The sequence below is a fragment of the Bison bison genome, unplaced genomic scaffold (genome assembly GCF_000754665.1).
Source record: "Bison bison bison isolate TAMUID 2011002044 unplaced genomic scaffold, Bison_UMD1.0 scf7180017858048, whole genome shotgun sequence".
Taxonomy (NCBI): domain Eukaryota; kingdom Metazoa; phylum Chordata; class Mammalia; order Artiodactyla; family Bovidae; genus Bison; species Bison bison.
In genome coordinates, this window is record NW_011488621.1 from 4,790,009 (window position 1) to 4,809,989 (window position 19,981).

The 19,981-nt window shown below is 38.7% G+C and overlaps 1 protein-coding gene across 1 annotated transcript in view; it reads right to left on the reverse strand.

Moving 5' to 3' along the window:
* The window catches only part of CPNE3 (copine III), a 48,431-nt gene that overhangs the window by 16,521 nt on the left and 11,929 nt on the right, over positions 1-19,981 (reverse strand). The window contains exons 2-9 of the mRNA XM_010862167.1: positions 18,550-18,689; positions 18,107-18,286; positions 16,514-16,588; positions 15,193-15,264; positions 10,525-10,608; positions 8,722-8,811; positions 4,087-4,185; positions 546-632 (exon numbers count right to left, since the gene is read on the reverse strand). Of these exons, the coding sequence (XP_010860469.1) occupies positions 546-632; positions 4,087-4,185; positions 8,722-8,811; positions 10,525-10,608; positions 15,193-15,264; positions 16,514-16,588; positions 18,107-18,286; positions 18,550-18,681 (819 nt within the window). The 5' untranslated portion in view covers positions 18,682-18,689. The remainder of the gene's footprint in view (positions 1-545; positions 633-4,086; positions 4,186-8,721; positions 8,812-10,524; positions 10,609-15,192; positions 15,265-16,513; positions 16,589-18,106; positions 18,287-18,549; positions 18,690-19,981) is intronic.

The following is a 19,981-nucleotide window of genomic DNA, read 5'->3' on the forward strand; positions in this document are numbered from 1 at the left end:
GACAGGGAGGCCTGGCGTGCTGCGATTCATGGGGTCACAAAGAGTCGGACAAGACTGAGCGACTGAACTGAACTGAAGATTAGAATATCAATAGCCAAAGATGAAATGCACTGGTTTAAGAAACTAGTAATGAGTTTAATATGTTGAGACTTTAATAAGTTTAAAAACAAAAGCAAAAACTCCCACTCATTTAAGAAACTCTTGGATTTTTCCCCTTCACTCATAACATCTCATCTTGAAATTATAACCAGGACTGATGCACTGAGTTAAGTCATTTCCACTGATGCACCAGAAAAACACCAATGGTGCCCGGTATTTCCTAAGATAATGAAAAACTTTAATTTTTCCTTTGTTAGAGAGCTGTCAAATCTTGGAAGCAAAGTTACTTGAAAGAATTCTCTACTATTTCCTATTTTCTTCTCTAAAGGGGCCCAGATGCTCATGTAATTTTCAACTGTTCAAAGTGTTTGTGTGATATATACCATATTGATGGAAGAACTTAAAATGTGATCTCATTACACTATAAGCTGTCAAGAGCAACTGACCTCACAATGTTTCACACTGATCACCCCTGAATTCTTGTAGCTTTTCTTCTTTTGCCTCTTTTTTTCATTTATGCATTCAAATTCAACCTGTAGGAAGAAAAGACAAAATGTTCAATATTATTAGTGATATTGGAAAATGCCAATGTAAATTTAAGTGAATGACTTTTTTCTCTTAGAAACAAACCATCTACTGATACAGGTCTGTTACAAAATACAACCGTGAAACAATTGCACACTATATTATATATATGAAATATGTATCAGTCCCATTTCCTAAAAGCACTTCTAAAACTTTGTACCTTTTAAAATAGTTTCTAAGTATAAATGCTTCCTTTGTAGATCATTTCCTTATAAACGCTCCAAGTAATCATCTTTTTTCTTTACAACAAAAGAAATAAAATATTATTTTTAGCTGTCACCCACACAAAGTACAAAAACATACCGATTGAAAAAGAAAAAAAACAACCATCAGAAAACAGAAATATATGAAGCCAAACTCTATGGTAAAATATGCAGCAAAGATCATTCCTTTCCACTGGGAATATGCACAGAAACAGACCTAATGTCTTCTTCCCACAAACACACCATCTTCCCTTCCAGCGCCTACCCACTATGCCTCTGGAAGGCTTGGCTCGAGTCATCCTTCTGCATAGCATCAACTCCTGTTCTGGTCTGCTCTGATCGCCATCTCTCTCATTAAGCTTCCACAACCGCATAAAACTTACATACTTGGCACTAATCTCAACTGTTCCATTTCATTAATTGTTTTCATGGCTAGGGTACAGTCACTTCCAAGTTATACCCTGAAATTCTCACTGTCTTGCCAAATAATAAGAGACACTCAGTGAATACTGGGTAAGTCACCTCTTCTGGTCAATAGAAAGCAACTTACATACTTTAGCCAGAGGCATTACTCATTTTCTAAGAATCAAACATTTAAAAATACCTTTGAAACAATGATACCAAACAAAATGATGTTTAAAAAAAAATCTCTTGATGGTTTAGGATCCTGCCAGAGTTTCAGTCATTATCATACACACTGCTGCTGCTGCTGCTAAGTCACTTCAGTTGTGTCCAACTCTGTGCGACCCCATAGACGGCAGCCCACCAGGCTCCCCCGTCCCTGGGATTCTCCAGGCAAAAGCACTGGAGTGGGTTGCCATTGCCTTCTCCAACGCATGAAAGTGAAAAGTCAAGGTGAAGTCGCTCAGTCGTATCCTACTCTTCGCGACCCCATGGACTACAGCCTACCAGGCTCCTCCGTCCATGGGATTTTCTAAGCAAGAGTACTGGAGTGGGTTGCCATTGCCTTCTCCATCATACACACTAATTATTGAATATTAGAGATGCAGAAATGCCCTAAGCAGAACTCTCATTGGTAAAAGGCTACATTACTTCACTTCATTTATCCACATTTTTACAGTATCCACCCAAGCAACAAGCACCGTTCTAGGTCCTGAACACAGAGTTGATAAGATAGAGTCCTGTCTTTGAAGATCGAGTGGGTAAACCTTGTCACTGTAATAGTATTAAAAGCCTCATTCTATCATGGGGGAGGGAAGGACCAAGTTAGCTGGATTTAGGAGAGTTCCGCATGCTAAGACGGCATCCTCTCCTCAACTGCACCAAAGGAGTGAGTTCCTAGACCCCGAACGCTTTATTTTTCCATCAATTATCTCATGTAATTCTGCCAACAACCTTGTAATGTAGGATTAATGTCCCCTTTTAGGAACTGAAGGGGCTTCCCACATAGCTCGGTTGGTAAATCAGCTGCCTGCTGTGCAGGAGACCCGGGTTCGATTCCTGAGTCAGGAAGATACCCTGGAGAAGGGAATGGCAACTTGCTCCAGTATTCTTGCCTGGAACATCCCCTGGACAGAGGAGCCTGGCGAGTTATGGTTCATGGTGTCGCAAGAGTCAGACACGACTTAGCGACTAAACCACCATCACCTACATGCTCTGTAAAGTATTACACAGTTAGTTTCTGGTTCATTCTCTTCTAAAAACAGGTCATTTACTGGTTCTGCAAAATAACAACAAACTGAAACCAGCGAAACAACGATACACATCACTCCTCATGTTTAGTTCTTTTAGGAAGCTTGCTTTATAGAAATGTTCAGATTGTCACAATTTTCCATTATTTCTGCCCTTAAAAATAAACATATATATCTTTCAGCAGAATATTTACAGCTGAATTTTACTGTTGTTTTTATTTAAACTGTTAATTCAACCTTTGCATTTAAACCATTAGGCGTGGTTGGAAAAGCCCTTCTTACTTCACACAAGTACTTCTGCTACACAAGTACCTGGGCTTTGTGACACAGGACTGTGTGCTCAGTCACTCAGTCATGTCTGACTCGTTGCGACCCCATGGACTATAGCCCACCAGGCTCCTCTGTCCATGGAATTCTCCAGACAAGAGTACTGGAGTGGGTTGCCATTTCTTACTCCAGGGGATCTTCCTGACCCAGGGATCAAATCCACATCTTCTGCTTGGCAGGCGGATTCTTACCCCTGAGCCACACGGCAAGCCTGTAGAGATAGGACTAGAGATCTCTGTATGACCTCCTGAGAATTCTAGTCCCACTATGTCAGCTCAAAACTCACTTCTCCCAATTATGTAAATCAAAAAGCTATTCAGTTTTGTTTATTCATTTAGTATTTAAGTTTTGATCTAAAACTATCAGTATCTTCTTTTGGGTTACTTCACTTACATAACTTGGTAAAAAAGACCTTGCCATCTGACCATAATCTCTTACCTTTTAAACTTCATGTTTGGATTTTCAAAAGCAAATGCTATATACAAGAGCATTATTCAGGTCACTAAGCAGGTAAAAACATTTCAGATTATTCTAGGTAAGCTAAAAAGAGAATTAACTTATTTCATTCAAACTAGAAAGTTAAGTAAGAGGGAAGCATTTTATAAGTTTTATTTATAAAAAACACTCTGGAATAGTTTTTAGGCACTTTGCCATAGAGACAGGAATGTTTCAGAAGCAATTGTAGAAATATGTGGGGATGCTAACTAACAAACTGAATGCAATTAAGGCAAACAAATGATCCTAACAAAGTCAGTCCATTAGATGGCAGCTTAATACTACATAATTTGAAGTAGTATAACTCTGCTTTTATCCTTCCTTTGGGCAAGGACATGTCAGAGAGGGAGAGAAGGTAAAAGCCAATTTCTAAAGTATCCAAAAGGAGAATAAATGTCCACAATTTAAGCCTTGGTATTTGTCTCATGTAGATATTAATTATTGTGGCCAATGAAATGCCAAGATCTTTAAAATGAAGGCTTTTCAAACAAACCACATAATTTGTCCATAGCGAAAGGAAACCAAACCTCTAAACATAAATGTAAACTCACCCCAAGTAAGAATTTTGAGTCATCCGACTACTTAAACAAAATCCACAGATTTCAGAATATTACATATTATAGAGTAAAAGCAAGGAAAGCTATTTGCTATTTCAAGAGAAAAAAGTGAAGTAATAAATACACGGCCAAGTATAAGGTATACTCAAAAACAAAGGCGCGACTCACAGGTGAGCTTCTGGAGGCTTCTTTCAGTTTTGTCATTGTGGTTTGAAAGGTTCCAATGAGATCATGCGACCCATCGTTGTCATAATCATAACACTCTACCTATAAGGAAGCATAATATAAATATATAAAAATATATATAATCTTGTTTAAAAGAACTGGTTGCAATAAATGGGACTTACCAAGAAGTGCACTTTTAATTCAAATAAGTGAAAATGTTTAATACACAGTCCTACTTGGAGAAGCAGGAACTAAGTTCCTAGAGGAATAATACTGAAACCCTTTCAAGCCCTGGCTATTCTTGGGATGGGATTCTAAGACAGATTGCAGGCACATGAAAAACACAAATGCTGTTGAAATTCCATGTTGATCAGTTTCCAGTTCTTGTATATGCCCTTTACAAGTTCTAATAAAACTGAAATGCAATTAGACCTTCTCTCTCGCCCACTTTTCACCTTGCTATTTTACAGTGGCTAAAAGCCATTATCTATCTGAAGGAAGAAAGGAAGTCAGTATCCTAGGCAGCTAAAAATCATATAATTAAATTCTAGATGGTTTATAACTATGGAAAATGTATTTCATTAGCTGCAATCTGGTGAGGCTTGGCTTCTTTTAGGAGTTCGATTCAATGAAGTTGGATTTGCATCATTGTGAGGATCACAACTCCCACAATGAAAAGGAAAATTCCAGGAAAACGGTATTTAACCCACTGAGGAAGTGTCTACACTGGGCCATCACAATGCTGTCTCCATATAAGACAAGGCCAAGTCCAGTCTGAGCTGTGGCTTCCATTAAATGCTCACTGTTTCTGAAAACACATGGAAGAGAGCTGAGGGTATCTGATTCCCATGTTGGCAGATGCTGTCAAAGAGTAAATATTCACAAGAATATCTGAATATTCATTGCAGTGAGAAAATTAACACGGTGTGAACTCTTAGCAAGCAGAAGTGCTCACTGTGATCATAAATAACTTAAGTTTTTATACTGCTTTATAATTACAAACATTTCTTCCGCAAACATTCATTATGTGCACTGCACACAGCATCTACTGAGGATGTCAGGTAGACAGAAGAATTTAATAGTCTTAGAAGATGACCTATCTTGTGTGGTAACCGACAAAGCACATCTGTGCCAAGGAAACTTTTGAATACTTCTAGAGCCTGTGATTTAAGATAAAAGTCTATGATTGAAAAGCAATTTGCATTTACCCTATGCTATAATCCTTTACAAAGTTATATTAATCATCAAGCTAAAACACTCAGGATTTATATATATTCACCAAGCAAGGTGATTTTTCTTCCTCAGTTCTATGAAAAGTGAATTGAGTGCTTATCAAAACAGGAAGTCTTTCACTGCATATATTTTCATTATTTTTCAAGACTAAAAATCAAACGATCAATAAATGAATACAAACTAGGTCTAGAATTGCAATTCTGAGTAACAGTAAGTGCTTTTATTTGTTTCCAGTACTTCAGTCAATTTATTTTTTTCATACTCAATTTAAAAATTGAGTATGAAAAAAATAAAAATGAGTATCAGATGTATAGATCAAGAGTGAACTCTTAGCAAGACCTATACATCTTGATCTTGAACTCTTGATCTATACATCTGATACTCATTTTTATTTTTTTCATACTCAATTTTTAAACCAAAAGCCCTTTATCTGACAGAAAATTAATGATATCAATAATTTTTCCAGAGGAATTAAAATTAAAGTTAAAGTAATATTTTAATAATTTCATTTTTATTTTTTTATTTAATTTTTTTAATTTTTTAATTTTTTTTTTTTTTTAAATTTCAGGTATACACATGCTCCCCATCCTGAAGGAGGGTTCAGGAGGAGGGTTCAGGAGGGTTCAATAATTTCATTTTTAAGAGGTTTTTTTTTTTTTTAATTACAGAAAACAGAACATTGGATTTTAGATTTACATTCAGGAAACTCCAATTTATACCTAAGACAACAAGATCAGGCTTTGATAAGACCAAGATTTTATTTAAACAAAACTTATGGAAGAGCTAAAACAGTTCATGTTTAGACTGTCCAAAACTTCTGGGAATGCAAAGCATTTTTAGAATGTGATTCCTGATAACTCACTATAATAAACATGTAGGAAAAGCTCACTGTTGCCCCATCAAAGACAAATGTTAGATGTTAAAGGAAAATGTGACATTTATTATGCTGACATGTGTTCAGAAACAGTCTGAGGCAAAGGGTGTAACGATTTATGTCATTTAATTTCTCTTCTCAAGAATTCAAAAACCAGTACTATTAGCTGTTTTAAACAACAGCTTCAGCAGTCTGTGAACCTGAAATGTACACATATATACACACGTGCATATGTATATATGCGAAGAATGCACACACCACACAACACTACAGTCACTAACGCATTCTCAGTGTAGACATGCATGGTTATTCTTCTTATTCACACACTCTTATGAAAATAATAATCCATGCTAGAATGGTAACACTGGGACGTTCACACTGCAGCAAAGAAATCACCAATGATTCCGACTCTGTTCTCTGCTCTGTAACTCTGTCTACACCTCTAAGCACCTTCCAAACCCCAAGAGAATCGGTGATGGATGGCTTTCTGATGACTGCAAGAAATACAGAACTAAAGAAAGACAGACAGAGATGGGGTGGCGAACCAGCTGGCGCATAGTGAAAACAAGTGGAGAATCTTTTAAGAATGAAGACGTTCATCAGAGAGAGCTCAAAAAATCAGTTTACTTACTATAATAAAATAGCCCTGTGAGCATGACGCTGTGCACAAAAAAAAGAAGTTAAAGAAATATTGTTTCGTTGTTAATATATTATTACAAACAATCAAACAGTTTAGGCATTTTTTTCCTAGCCTCTCTTACTTCTTAGATCTAATGAAGCCTTAACTTGTTATTTTTAATGTGAAAAGCAAAAGGTCTAGATTTAATATAACAGTAAAAAGTGTCAACCACAGATTGGCCCTCTCCGTGGGGGCTTGCCATCACCTCTACAGGGACTAAATCAAGTGACGCAGCAGCTGCAGACCTTTAATGGCCCCTGAAGGAGTTTAGGGTGGAGAGCAGAAGGGAGGCACCCTGTGTTCAGGGAAAAACTGGCAGGACAGGTCTTCAGACAGTTAAATACTCGCAGGAGCTGATTTTATGAAGCCAATTCTTGCATCTCCACATATCTAGAAAAGCACTAAAATCCTTCACGGTCACGACGGTTTCTCATGACTAGCAGAAGCTTCACAAGACTCGTAGAAACCTTTAGGGAAAACCTGTGCCTGATTGCATGTATTTCCCCCTTTACCAAAATCACATGAACACTGACCTTTCCCCTGCCTCTCTGGAACAGTTTCTCAGAGCTCTCCGAGGTGCTGTCTCTGCAGCCCTCAGATTGTCCCAAATAAAACTTAACTCAAAACTCTTACGCTGTGTATTTTTTACAGTTGACCACAGTAATGTACAAAGCTACTTTTCTATTTATTTTGTACCAAAATTTTCACTGCTGTTTGAAATATCACACAAATCATATTGATCTTTAAAGTTCTCTGAAAAATGAGGAAAAAATTTATGGATCTAAGAAATGAAATGGTTTTCAATAATAATAGCATCTCTACTGTGTTTAACAGTTTATGAAACTTTTCACGTACATTAATTTAATCCTGATTTAATTTTGCCATGTAGACATTATGTTCTCCATTATATAAGTAAGGAAGTTAAGTAAGGAAGTTAGATAACCTGCTCAAGATCCCTTAGCTGGTTAAAGGTCTAAGTCAAGACTTGGACTGTGGTTTGACTCCAGGTCCCTTCATGACCTTTCCTGCTTTCACCATACTAATGATCAAAAGAAAAAAAAATTAAATAAACAAAAAACTCACCCCAGTTTGCTGACCTCTGCAATACATGAAAAGGCTCCTATCGGGAATCTTATGTACAAAGGTGACTAATATAAACGTGTCTTTAAAATAATATATCTATATTGGCTAGAAGTGAAAACATTTAAGAAAATTCTTAGCTATCTGCTGCAGCTCCCTGCTTCTACTTTGCTTTCCTTTAAAAACTCTAAAACTAAAGCCATCCAAATGTTGTAGTAAATTATACCTTCCTCTGAGCACCGGGAGTTGGTGATGGACAGGGAGGCCCGGCGTGCTGCAGTCCATGGGGTCACAAAGAGTCAGACACGACTGAGCGACTGGACTGAACTGAACATCAGTGACGCAAGTGTCACCACTATCGTGCTCTGCGCTGAAGGCAGAAGGAAGCTCTGGGTTCTCAGTTAAAGTAATACCTACTTTTATTGCAAGGGACACACCAAAGGCAAAGAGTGCAGTTAACCGTTTCTATTCCCAGAGCAGAAGAATCTTATTAAAAAGTAGGGAAGACTTTAATACTTTATTTTAAAAAATGAAGAATAAAATAAAAACCACAATGTTTGATTAAGCATTCAACAGATCAACAGATCACTCAAAATGTCTCTGCTCCTTTAGACTGACTGCTTATCAGAAACATTTCTATTTTAGCATTCCTAAATATACATAAAATTCAAACTTACATCATTTACTTTCTTTAAGTACTAGCCAATGAATTAATTTATAAAAGCAGTGAGTGTGTATGTGTGTACATAATATATATATAATTTCAAATTACCTTAATAGTTTTATCCATATCTCCATAGCACAGAGAGTTAAGAGAGATCTTAAAAGGCCTCCAAACAGGATTCAAGTTGTTTTTAACAACCTATTTAAAAAAATAATAATGAAGGTCAGTTAGAAAAACATTCCACTCATCATCAATGTTCTGCTCTTGCCTTTCCCAGGTTCCCACCAGGCATACCATTCATCCTTCACCTCTTCACCCACCCAACTTCGTCAGCGAAAATCTAGCCAGGACCATATTATACACCTGTTATATGAAAAATGTGAGGGACTGTCTAGTCAAGATACATTCTGAGAAAGAAAAAAAACTGGGAAATGTATCCAGCCATTACAAGATGCACTTACAAATTACAGAAGATTATTGGTTTTGTTGGAAACCAGAGTTTTCACTGCAGGACACAAGATTCAAGTATGGAATAAGAAAAGTTGGGAAAGGATCTTGCTATGTTTGATTTGAATGAGAAAAATGGTGTAAATTTATGATTTTAGGTTTTTTTTAATGTTTAATATATATAAACATATATACACAAACATATTTATCATTTATGTCCACTGAAAAGGTCTGAAAGTGCTCAGCAGTAATGAGCACTCATACCCTGCTGTGCAAATCCTACCCTCTTAAAGGAAAAATCAGGCTTCCTAAGAGAAATAGTTCATTCCAGACGGGATAGGGTAAGTACAAGGTCAACTGACAACATAATTTCACATAAAATAAGACAGTGCTTAAAGACTGATTTGTTGTTGTTTAGTCACTAAGTCGCGTCTGACTCTTTGTGACCCCATGGACCATAGCCAGTCCATCTCCTCTGTCCATGGGATTTCCCAGGCAAGAATGCAGGAGTGGGTTGCCATTTCCTTCTCCAGGGGATCTTCCCAACCCAGAGATCGAACCCAAGTCTCCTGCATTGGCAGGAGGGTTCTTTACCACTGAGTCACCTGGGAGTCCTGGGAACATAATAGCCAAATGCAAACTGTGAACCTGGAATGGACCCTGTATTAAACAAAACAAAACACACAAAAATCGTGTTTGGGGAAATCGGGAGGATCTGAAGATGCATGGTATAGTAAATGATGTTACTAAATGGATGCTAACTCTCTCAGTTACGGAGGTGTAGAGAAACACCTTTGTTCTTGAGAAATACCTGTAGCAGTTAAAGGTGAAGAGCCACGATGTCTGCTGCCTACATTAGGATAGTTTTGCAAAAGGGCATGGATGTGGGCGTGAACAAGAGAGAGCACACACCCGTGTGCAGGTGTGACCGTTTGATAAATCTAGGTGAAGGACACACTGGCATACATTTCAGTGTCCTTTACAGGATTTTAAAAGTAAGGCAGAGGGACGTCCCCGGGGGCCCAGAGGCGAAGAATCCACCCACCAACACGGGAGACACAGTTCAGTCCCTGGAGCATCCCACAGGCCTTGGGGCAACTAAGCCCATGAGTGCCATGACCACTGAACCACACGCCTGGAGCCCTCGGCCCACAGGAGAAGCCAGCAGTATGAGAAGCCCGGGCACCACCCTAGAGAGCAGAGCCCACTCACTGCAACCGCAGAAAGCCCGTGGGCAGCAGCAAAGACCCAGCTGAGCCAAAAGTAAAGAATTTAAAAACAACTAAGCATAGCAGCACCTTCTCATTTAAAAAAAAAAAAACGAGCACGCTGACCTTGTGTCTCTGGCAGTTATATACGTCTGAATTCAGATGAATATTTTTATAAATACGTACATTTTTAAAATTCAGATTACCACAATTCCAAAGGAAACTTCAACCCTACTTTTCAAATTCAGATATTCACCTCCGTTCGATGAACCATTAGCCAGTTTCCATCAGATGTCTGCTTGTGGAACTCTAGGTAAGGATCTGACTTCCCAAATAGATCCTACATTAAAATAAAAAGCAAAGCAATTATTCTCCTCCTAAAACTTGTGAAACACACTTTGTATATGTTACATGTCTGTAGTACCTGAAGTTTAATTCTATAGTACAGATAAACATATGTATATATACATATATATAGTACAATACAACAGTAAATACAAATCCCAATACATTCCTCACAAACATAAACCTGCTGAAGTCTACGAGGAGAACGTTTAAGGCATTCCTGATAAATGCTCATTATCCTTACACCCTTACATCTCAAAACACAAGATGGCTTTAAAATACAGTGATCAATGGAACCCATGATCAACACAGGACGCTTTTAGCTGGTTTTCATTATTAGCAGCATTCACTCATTCAAACAGCACTAAGTAGTCTTATATAAACAATCCCATACAGTAGTCGTACTGGCTCCACGAGAGGCAGGACAAACTGGATTCAGAGGAGTTAAAGACTTTGCCAAAATCACACATCTAATGAAGTGATGGATCTGAGCCTTGATTTCACATCTTACCCTTCTATGTCCAATACCTGTTCGGCAATCCCACACATTTCTTTACACAAACGCAAGAGAGCACAGACAAGGAGACACGGGAAGTGCACAACAGAAGTGCTTGGAGAGCACAAGGCACACCCTATTTCCTCTGTGATTCACCACGCACAGCTCTCCTGTACAACGCGCAAGCACAGTGAGGGTGCAAACGTCCCCTCATGGCCATCTTACACACACACACCCAGATACTCTTCCACAGGGAGATAAAATCCTGGAGAGATGCACAAAGGTAAAGATAGTAAGATTGTGGATGACTTTACTTTCTCATTTTCATTTATCTTCGTTTTGAAATTTCTATCCTCCTTAGCATTACTACTTATTATTTGTGAAAGTGAAAAGACATTGGTTAAGCCCACAGGAATGTAAGCAGATACATTCCTAAACCGAAGATTTTTTTCAGTCTTGAATTTACTTCAATATTAAATTAAGAACTAAGATAATATTATTTCCTTCCTCAGCATAGTTTAATGTTAAGAAAGGAATACATCTCTCATAGTCAAAAATAAAAACACAAAGACTACACAGAACTTTTAAAATTTAACCTTCTCTCTAAGAAGAATTTAAGCAATGTAATAAGCCTCTCTATGCTCCATTTTATAAAACTAGGAACAATATTATACCTAGAGAAGCTAACTTTCCCAAAAGCACATGAACGTCCTCTGTCTCTTTTGTCTTAGAGATAATCTTTTGAGAAAGGTAGAATATCATTATTACTATAATGAAGGTCAAAAAACAGACCCTGCTTGACAGTTCATGAAACTGTCAACAGTAGAACTAAAACAAGAAGTAAAACTCCCCGAATCTTATCTCCAGGATAAGTTAAGTCAAAAGAACAAGACAGAGAGATGCATGTGTAGTATTAATATATCATGCTACACTTAATCAAGGACTGGGGCTGGGCTGGGGTATGGAAATGTAAATATATACATACACACAGGCATGCACACTCATATCTACCTATAGGACATATACATCCATATCTATTTGTACGTTTATATACACACAGACAGACACACGTGTACATACACACACAAAAAAACCCTTCGTTTTTTGGAAAATGAAGGATTAAGCCATTAAATACAAATTTTACAAACGAATAAAATACAGCAAGAGAAAAAACTGCAGCGTGGACAGGGAAAGAAGCTAAATTTGTTGAATATACCTTGTTTTCTATTGGCTTTGGAACCATCTTATACATGATTATACAGCAAAATGAAACCCCCAAAATTTTAAAGCAATCTCTAAATACCAAAAGCAAAATTTGATTATGTGTTAATGTTACAGCATAACCACTTGGAGAACAATTATTCCTTTAAAACCCAAGAATTAAATTCGTATAATTCAAGTGGAATATATAACCCTAAAGGCAAAAAGAACTTCAAAGAAAGCTCAAACTATTTCCAGTAAAAATATTTTTGCTATAACATGTATATTTGTATTCTTAAACTGTTAGATATTCTATAGGGCAAAACATAAGCAGTTACGTTAGTTTCCTTATGAATCAACATTTGACATAAGTAAAAATAGGTGCAACTACAGAATTAAAGAAATAACAGCCTTGTAATTTTACATTTGAATTGGAATTTGTTATACAAGTTTATGATTTAGTTTTCCTTAAAAAAGAAAAGACTTTCCGATAGCTATCTACTGAAAAGTCCTAGAAAGAATGAGCAACAGCAATCAATAAACATTAAGCACCCCTAGTACCACACCGTGGACTCACCACAGAAAAGCTCCCTTTAACCTGCCAATCTGGGGCAGAAATTAGATAAAATAAGCATGAAATATCTGTCATGCCACAGAGCAAGAAGCTAGCCAAAGGCTTCTGAGACCCTGCCAAATGGCTCAGGAACAAACTTAAACAGGTCCCCCCATAGGTCAAACCTAGGATGCTTGAAGCATCAAAAGTATGAATAGAGTTCCTAGAAATACTAAAAAAAAATTTTTTTTAAGTTCTTCTGTAAAAGTCACGTTTAAAGAAATTTATTCTTCTAAAAAATAGTAAATATTAAAAAAAAAAAAATCAAACACTTCAACTTGCCTTTTCTGGACAAACTATCTTGGAATAAATAAATACCTAATGTGAAGAAAGATACTTCTCTCTAGAGAAGTATTCTCGCTAATAAAAGAAGAAGCAATGACAGCATGAGAATAACACTATTTTAAGGCTCTTAATTGGAGAAGGCAATGGCACCCCACTCCAGTACTCTTGCCTAGAAAATCCCATGGACAGAGGAGCCTGGTAGGCTGCAGTCCATGGGGTCGCTGAGGGTCGGACACGACTTCACTTTCATGCATTGGAGAAGGGAATGGTTACCCACTCCAGTGTTCTTGCCTGGAGAATCTCAGGGACGGGGGGGCCTGGTGAGCTGCCGTCTATGGGGTCACACAGAGTCGGACACGACTGAAGCGACTTAGCAGCAGCAGCAGCAGCAAGACTCTTAATAAGATAGTATATCTAGGTAGTTACCATCAGTGGTCACTAAGACCCCAAAAAACAGAACTTGACAATGTGAGCCTCTTGATGGAATTAGTGTCACCATCTATGAAATTCATACCAATTCAAAATGCCACGAGATCATACCTCTAGATTCAATTTCAGCTGATAGAAATCAGGAAATAAAATATGGAGAGACAAACATATTACATGACATCACAGGGATTTAACTAGTGTATACTGTGTGTGAAAACTTCTATAGGACAAAGGAGTCAGTTTATTGAATAAATCCATGGATGGATGGATAGGACGGAGGGAGAGACAGGGAACAAGAGAGCAATAGAGAAAAGGGGAATAAGTAAAGGGAAGGGGAGAACGTAAAGATTAAAAAATGTAAGAGACACATTAATCAACTGTATTATTTAAAAAGTCCTTAGAGATACATCTACATTTACGGATGCAGTAATATGCTGTCTGGGAGGAGAGAAAGTAGATAGGCGTAGGGATGAGATAAAATTGGTCATGAGTTTTAACATTTTTAAAGATAGGTGGTAGGAACACGGAATTTTTTAGAAATACTATTCTATTTTTGTGTATGTTTAAATTTTTCCAAAATATTTTTTAAAAGATAGCTGACTACTGGTCTAAGATATTTGTAAACTGCATTGTAAGGTAGATGAAAATGATGAAGAATATTGATTGCATTATAGAATTACATACAAAATTCACTCAAAGAATTATTCCAATCCAGGGTATACACTACACTTAACTGTTCTTATTAGTACTCATCCTAAATTTTGAATGCAGAAAGGAAAGTGAAAGTGAAAGTTGCTCAGTCGTGTCCAACTCTTTGTGACCCCGTGGACTACACAGTCCATGGAATTCTCCAGGCCAGAATACTGGAGTGGGTAGCCTTTCTCTTCTCCAAAAAAGAAAAGGCTTTGCTGAATTCTGATTCAATATCTGTGCTTCAGCCGTGTCCAACACTTTGAGACTCTATGTACTGAAGCCCGCCAGGCTCCTCTGTCCATGGGATTCTCCAGGCAAGAATACTGGAGTGGATTGCCAAGCCCTCCTCCAGGAGATCTTCCAGACCCAGGGATCGAACCCACGACTCTTATGTCTCCTGCATCCACAGGCAGGTTCTTTACGACTCTTACGTCTCCTGCACTGGCAGGCAGGTTCTTTACGACTCTTACGTCTCCTGCATCAGCAGGCAGGTTCTTTACCACTAGCGCCACCTTTCCTTTCCCAAAGAGGAAAATCTAATCAACAAAGCATGGGATTTTTGCTTTTTTTCCTTAAGTAATTCAAATACACTCTAAAATATCTCTTACAATAACGTTAATGCTTGTATTAACTCTTCTTTTAAGCTATACAAACTCTTCGGTTACATCCAGAGGAAAGAGGTAAAGAGAAATATCTTCTGCTTAAACACACATCCAGAAAATAGAAATTGGAAATAACACTCTAAATGATGCTTTAGATGATAGAGTTCATAATATTAATTGCATTATTATTTTCTCAAAAAGTGACCAGTGTGAGGGGAAAAAAAGATGATATCCTTGTTGAAATCTGCATCACCCACCTACCTTATTATCCAGTTTTCTTGCTTCCATTTCAAACAAGACAATTCTGTTATCCTTTATTTCTTCAGCTGAAATCTATGAGTAGACAAGGTAAGTAAAAGAAAGTGTTTTGGGGATTCTGATACAGTCATGAAGTATTGATTTAGTCTGTTATCTAATAGTATACAAAGTCTACACTAACATAGGGTAGTCTAAAATAAGTAACAAAATGGTACCATTAAGAAAGATTTGTCATTATTTCCTTTATGCATGTGAAATAAATATATTTTCAAAATACGCCTAATTTACACATGCAACTTTCTTTTTAATGTTGTTGCCAAAACTGGATCTTCCTTCTTCCGATGGAAAAAATCAAAGCCATGCACAGCACTAGCGAGAGCTCTCCAGAGATGGAGAAGCATGAGTAAGTTATACCTAGAGAACATTACACATTCAAATATCAGCTCCGTATTTTTCATCCAAGGTAACTGAAAGACTTACTCTACTCAAAAACAAATTCCAGGCTGTGATGGTCCCAAAAGCCATAAAGCTAACTACTTGTAATGATCTCTGTTCCCCACATAGAAGTCAACACCCCCAACAGACTGGACATTCTTATGGCACCTAACCTAGAGCAAACTACTCTGAGAAATGTGTTTGATAGTTGCAATAATCCTCAAACACGACTCTCTCAGGGAGTCATTCCCGGGCAGAGCTAAAGTAAGACAGCTCTTCAGACAGCTGTGACTACCCAGACAGCAACTCTAGAACATTTAGAACATTTAAAAGCATGGCACTATATAATTTGAAATCTAAAATAAGATAATACGTATATTCACTTGCCCAGGTCCAGCAATCAGCAAGGAAAAATTTAGGTAAGAGGACAGGTAGCAAAGTGCACACGTGCACGCGCGCACACACACACACACACACACAAAAACATGGTTAAAAGCTGAGCGGTTCAATGGCCATGTCATACTACAAGATCATTCGGGAATCAAAACCACTATGGAAAGTTTCTGTCATGCCGAGGGGCCTACGTTTGATTTGTTGAGAGCCAAATTGATCCATTCACATTATTACGTAATTTCCTCCTAATCTGGGAATCGATGCTTCCATCAGGAAGAGGCAGGCATTAGCACGATGCGTGTGACTTTCTTTTAGGCACAGCAGTTTCCATTTGCGATCACTCTAAGGCAAGTCAAGGGTGGGTGGAGGGCAACATTCAGGATCAAACGATAACGCCTGCTGTAGAATCTCTGTCTGATATACACAGTCTCAGCTTGTCCTCTTGTGCTAAGTCTCAGGAGGCAAAAGACTTGTATTTTAAAGGGTCTTATTTTACCGTAATGCTCCCTTTTCCTGCAGGTCTGCCATTTTTAAGCACCAGTGGTCGCGTTAGCTTCTTACTGGAAACAATCTGTTAAAATCGGAAAGTGATACAAAGAGCTATTTCACTTCAACATGTAAACGTTTAAACTAAACAGTTTTCAAAAGACAGTTGAGAATAAAGTATAGAAAGTTATTAGAAACGGAAACATTAAGTTCATTCCTTGAAGATTTGGAGATTACAAAATGCATCTGCACCCAAATGGAAAAGACTCCCAAGGAGCCAATCCTGGCGGATAAAATCTCCCCACACCACTAGTTTCTTTATCAACCACTTCAAATTCTTCCTTGTAAAGAAAAAAGAGGGCCAGATTCTCATCACATATACAAATCCCTAAGCTGAAACGAAACCCCTATAGGAAACAGGGGTTACCTGCCAATTTTTCAACTGACAATAACTTCAATGTATGATCCTCATAAAATATCATTTTGATTAGAATAATACAGTAAGCACACATACTCTCACACAGGTATGTTTCTCAAATTTGCTATAATTTTAGATATAGTGATTTTTCTCCAAAAAATAAATACTTCTTTAATTTTCTTTTTGATACAACTATCAAAGTTTTAGAAATCTGACCAGCTCCATGTTGTCCTTGAGACACAGGAAATACAATGATCTCCAAAATATTCAAGACTAAAAGATAAAACTCATAAAAGACAAATCTTAGATGTCACCCACTGAAAAAAAATAACCCCTCCCTCCGAAAGTCCCATAAACATGGTCACTGGCTCTCCTTTGAAGTCAAACCGAGCTGGGAGCACAATGGTGAGCCCACAGACACACCCGTGCTCCGACCCAACCTGTGATATCCTAGAAAGACAGAAAATTAAGCAACTGCAATAAAATATGATGAACATTAAGGTAGAAGGAGTGGAGAAGACCACCAAGTGAGCACAGCAGGGTGACCCAAACGACTCTAGGGTGTCAGAGAAGGCTTTGCGAGGGGGCGTTGGGTTCATACTCAAGGCAAAAGGAGGAGCAAGCCAGGAAAAGGGACTGTGCTGGGCTATCAAGGGGTCAAGAGGCATCGGTCATGCAAGTTAGAACGTCAGAGAAGTTGCCGTCACCTTGACACCATTTATGACCTAAACGTAAGAACAACACTGTACTGCAGACAGGCAGCTAGAGTAACGGGACTATTCATTCAAGTGGCAAATGGAACACCTTTGACTCATAAGAACTATTATACACTTTGCAAAAAACCCATGGTCCCTACCCTCATAAAAAGTAAGATAAATTCCATAATGTTTAAGGCAAACACAAGCTCAGTTGCTCAGTCGTGTCCGACGCTTTGTGGCACCATGGACTGTATCCCTCCAAGCTCCTCTGTCCATGGGATTTTCCAGGCAAGAAAACTGGAGTGGCTTGTCACTTCCTACTCCAGGGGATCTTCCCAAGCCAGGGATCAAACCCAAGTCTCTGCACTGGCAGGCAGATTCTTTACCACTAGTGCCACCTGGAAAGCCCAACGATTAAAGAGAATTTATCAAAAACACCTGATGCTTTGTTTCAACTATAGAAAACACTTGTACCATTCATACTCACTTGTCCAAGGGTGCATTCACATTCTCCCAAGAAGTCATCATCGCTCAGCTCGACAGTTTTGTTGTCGATGTCATAAATCCCAAATTTCAATTTCTGAACCACTTCAAAGTAGTAATCAATAATAAATGTCTTGGAGAATTTGGGGTTCAAGCAATTCTTAATCCTTTCTGTGCGCTCAACCTATATTCACCCCACCAAAACAAAAAAGGTTACCTCAGATGAAAGGTGCATTTGTTTATTATCTTTATATACTACATGTGACTAAATATTGGCATGATAGCTAAAAGAAGTGTCTATATGTATATGAAATATTTCACAATCAAGGGCTAATTTGCCTGAAAAACTGCACTAACAGATGAGATGGCTTTATTTTTTAAATAAACTCTTCATATTGTCAAAAAAGCAACTCAGGCGGCGTTTCAGCTGCAAGTATTTAATATTACCTCATACCACTGTTGACCACTCGTATTCAAAAATAACACACATAGAGGGTCTGACTTTGACCCTATGTCTTTATCCAGAAGATTGTCACAGGAAATATTCAGCTCCACCTTTGTGACACACTGGGCAGCCATCTCTTGAGCTGTGAGAAAAAGAAAGAAATGAGTAAGCCAGTGAAGCGGTACCTTTAACAAGCACACGCTTTCCTTGGGATTTCCCTCAAGGTTCACCGGCTACGACTCTGTGTTCACTTCCATCCGGGGTTTGATCCTGGTCAGGGAACTCAGACCCTGAAAGCTATGTGAAGCAGCCAAAAAAAGAACAAAGTAAAAGGCACATGCATTCTTAATGAAACACCTAAATTCTTAAGACACACAGTCAGAACAGGATAACAGAGTGGACTTGCTGGAATAAGACTGTTGCATGTGTCTCCAGGGGACTCAGATGCCTCATTACCCCATGCCAATCATACTGCTTCCGCCAGGTTATCTTTCTGGGATAAAACTCATTTTACAGTGTGACAATAAAATGCAGCTTTCAAGATGGCAAATAAGATATACTAATCTTCTTATCATTTCCCTGTACATTTTACCCTTCAGAAAAAGTCCAAGTGTAATCGTGACCTTTCACGGAAAGGCAAACATAGCCTTCTGCTTCACGAGACAGATTAAACCTCAACCTTAATCTTAACTTTGTTTCTTTGACAAAATACTGAGTGAGATACTTGCTGTTTTCAAGGAATTTTGGCTAAGACCCAGACCTGGGGAATAAAAGACCCTCACATACCCCTGCGCCCCTCCCTGCACGTTTTCGAGCAGTGGTCCTCAAGCCTGGCTGCTCTTGGAATCACCCGGGGCGCTTACAAAGCCCCTCAGGCTGGTGGCCCACACAAAGAGATGTGCTCTAACTGGTTTAGGGTGCAGCCTGGGCGTTGTTCCTTGGATAATTTCCATGTGCAGACAAGGTGGACAAACTACCATCTACAGAGCACGCTCAGCTGCTTCAGTCGTGTCCAGCTCTTCACGGCACTATGGACTGTAGCCCACCAGGCTCCCCTGTCCATGGGACTTTTCAGGCAAGGATACTGGAGAGGGTTGTCCCTTCTCCTCCAGGGGATCTTCTCAACCCAGGGATCGAACCAGAATCTCCACTGTCTTTTGCATGACAGTGTGTGTCCGTCGCTCAGTCACGTGTCTGACTCTTTGCAACCCGTGGACTGTAGCCCGCCAAGCTTCTCCATCCACAGGATTCTCCAGGCAAGGATGCTAGGAGTGGCTTGCCATTTCCTTCTCTGGGAGATCTTCCCCACCCGGCGATCGAACCCGGGTCTCCCACATTGCAGGCAGACTTTTTACAGTTTGAGCCACCGGGGAAGCCTAGGTCATTACAGCCTGTGTTACTGGCGGTTTCTTTACTGCTGAGCCACTGGGGGAG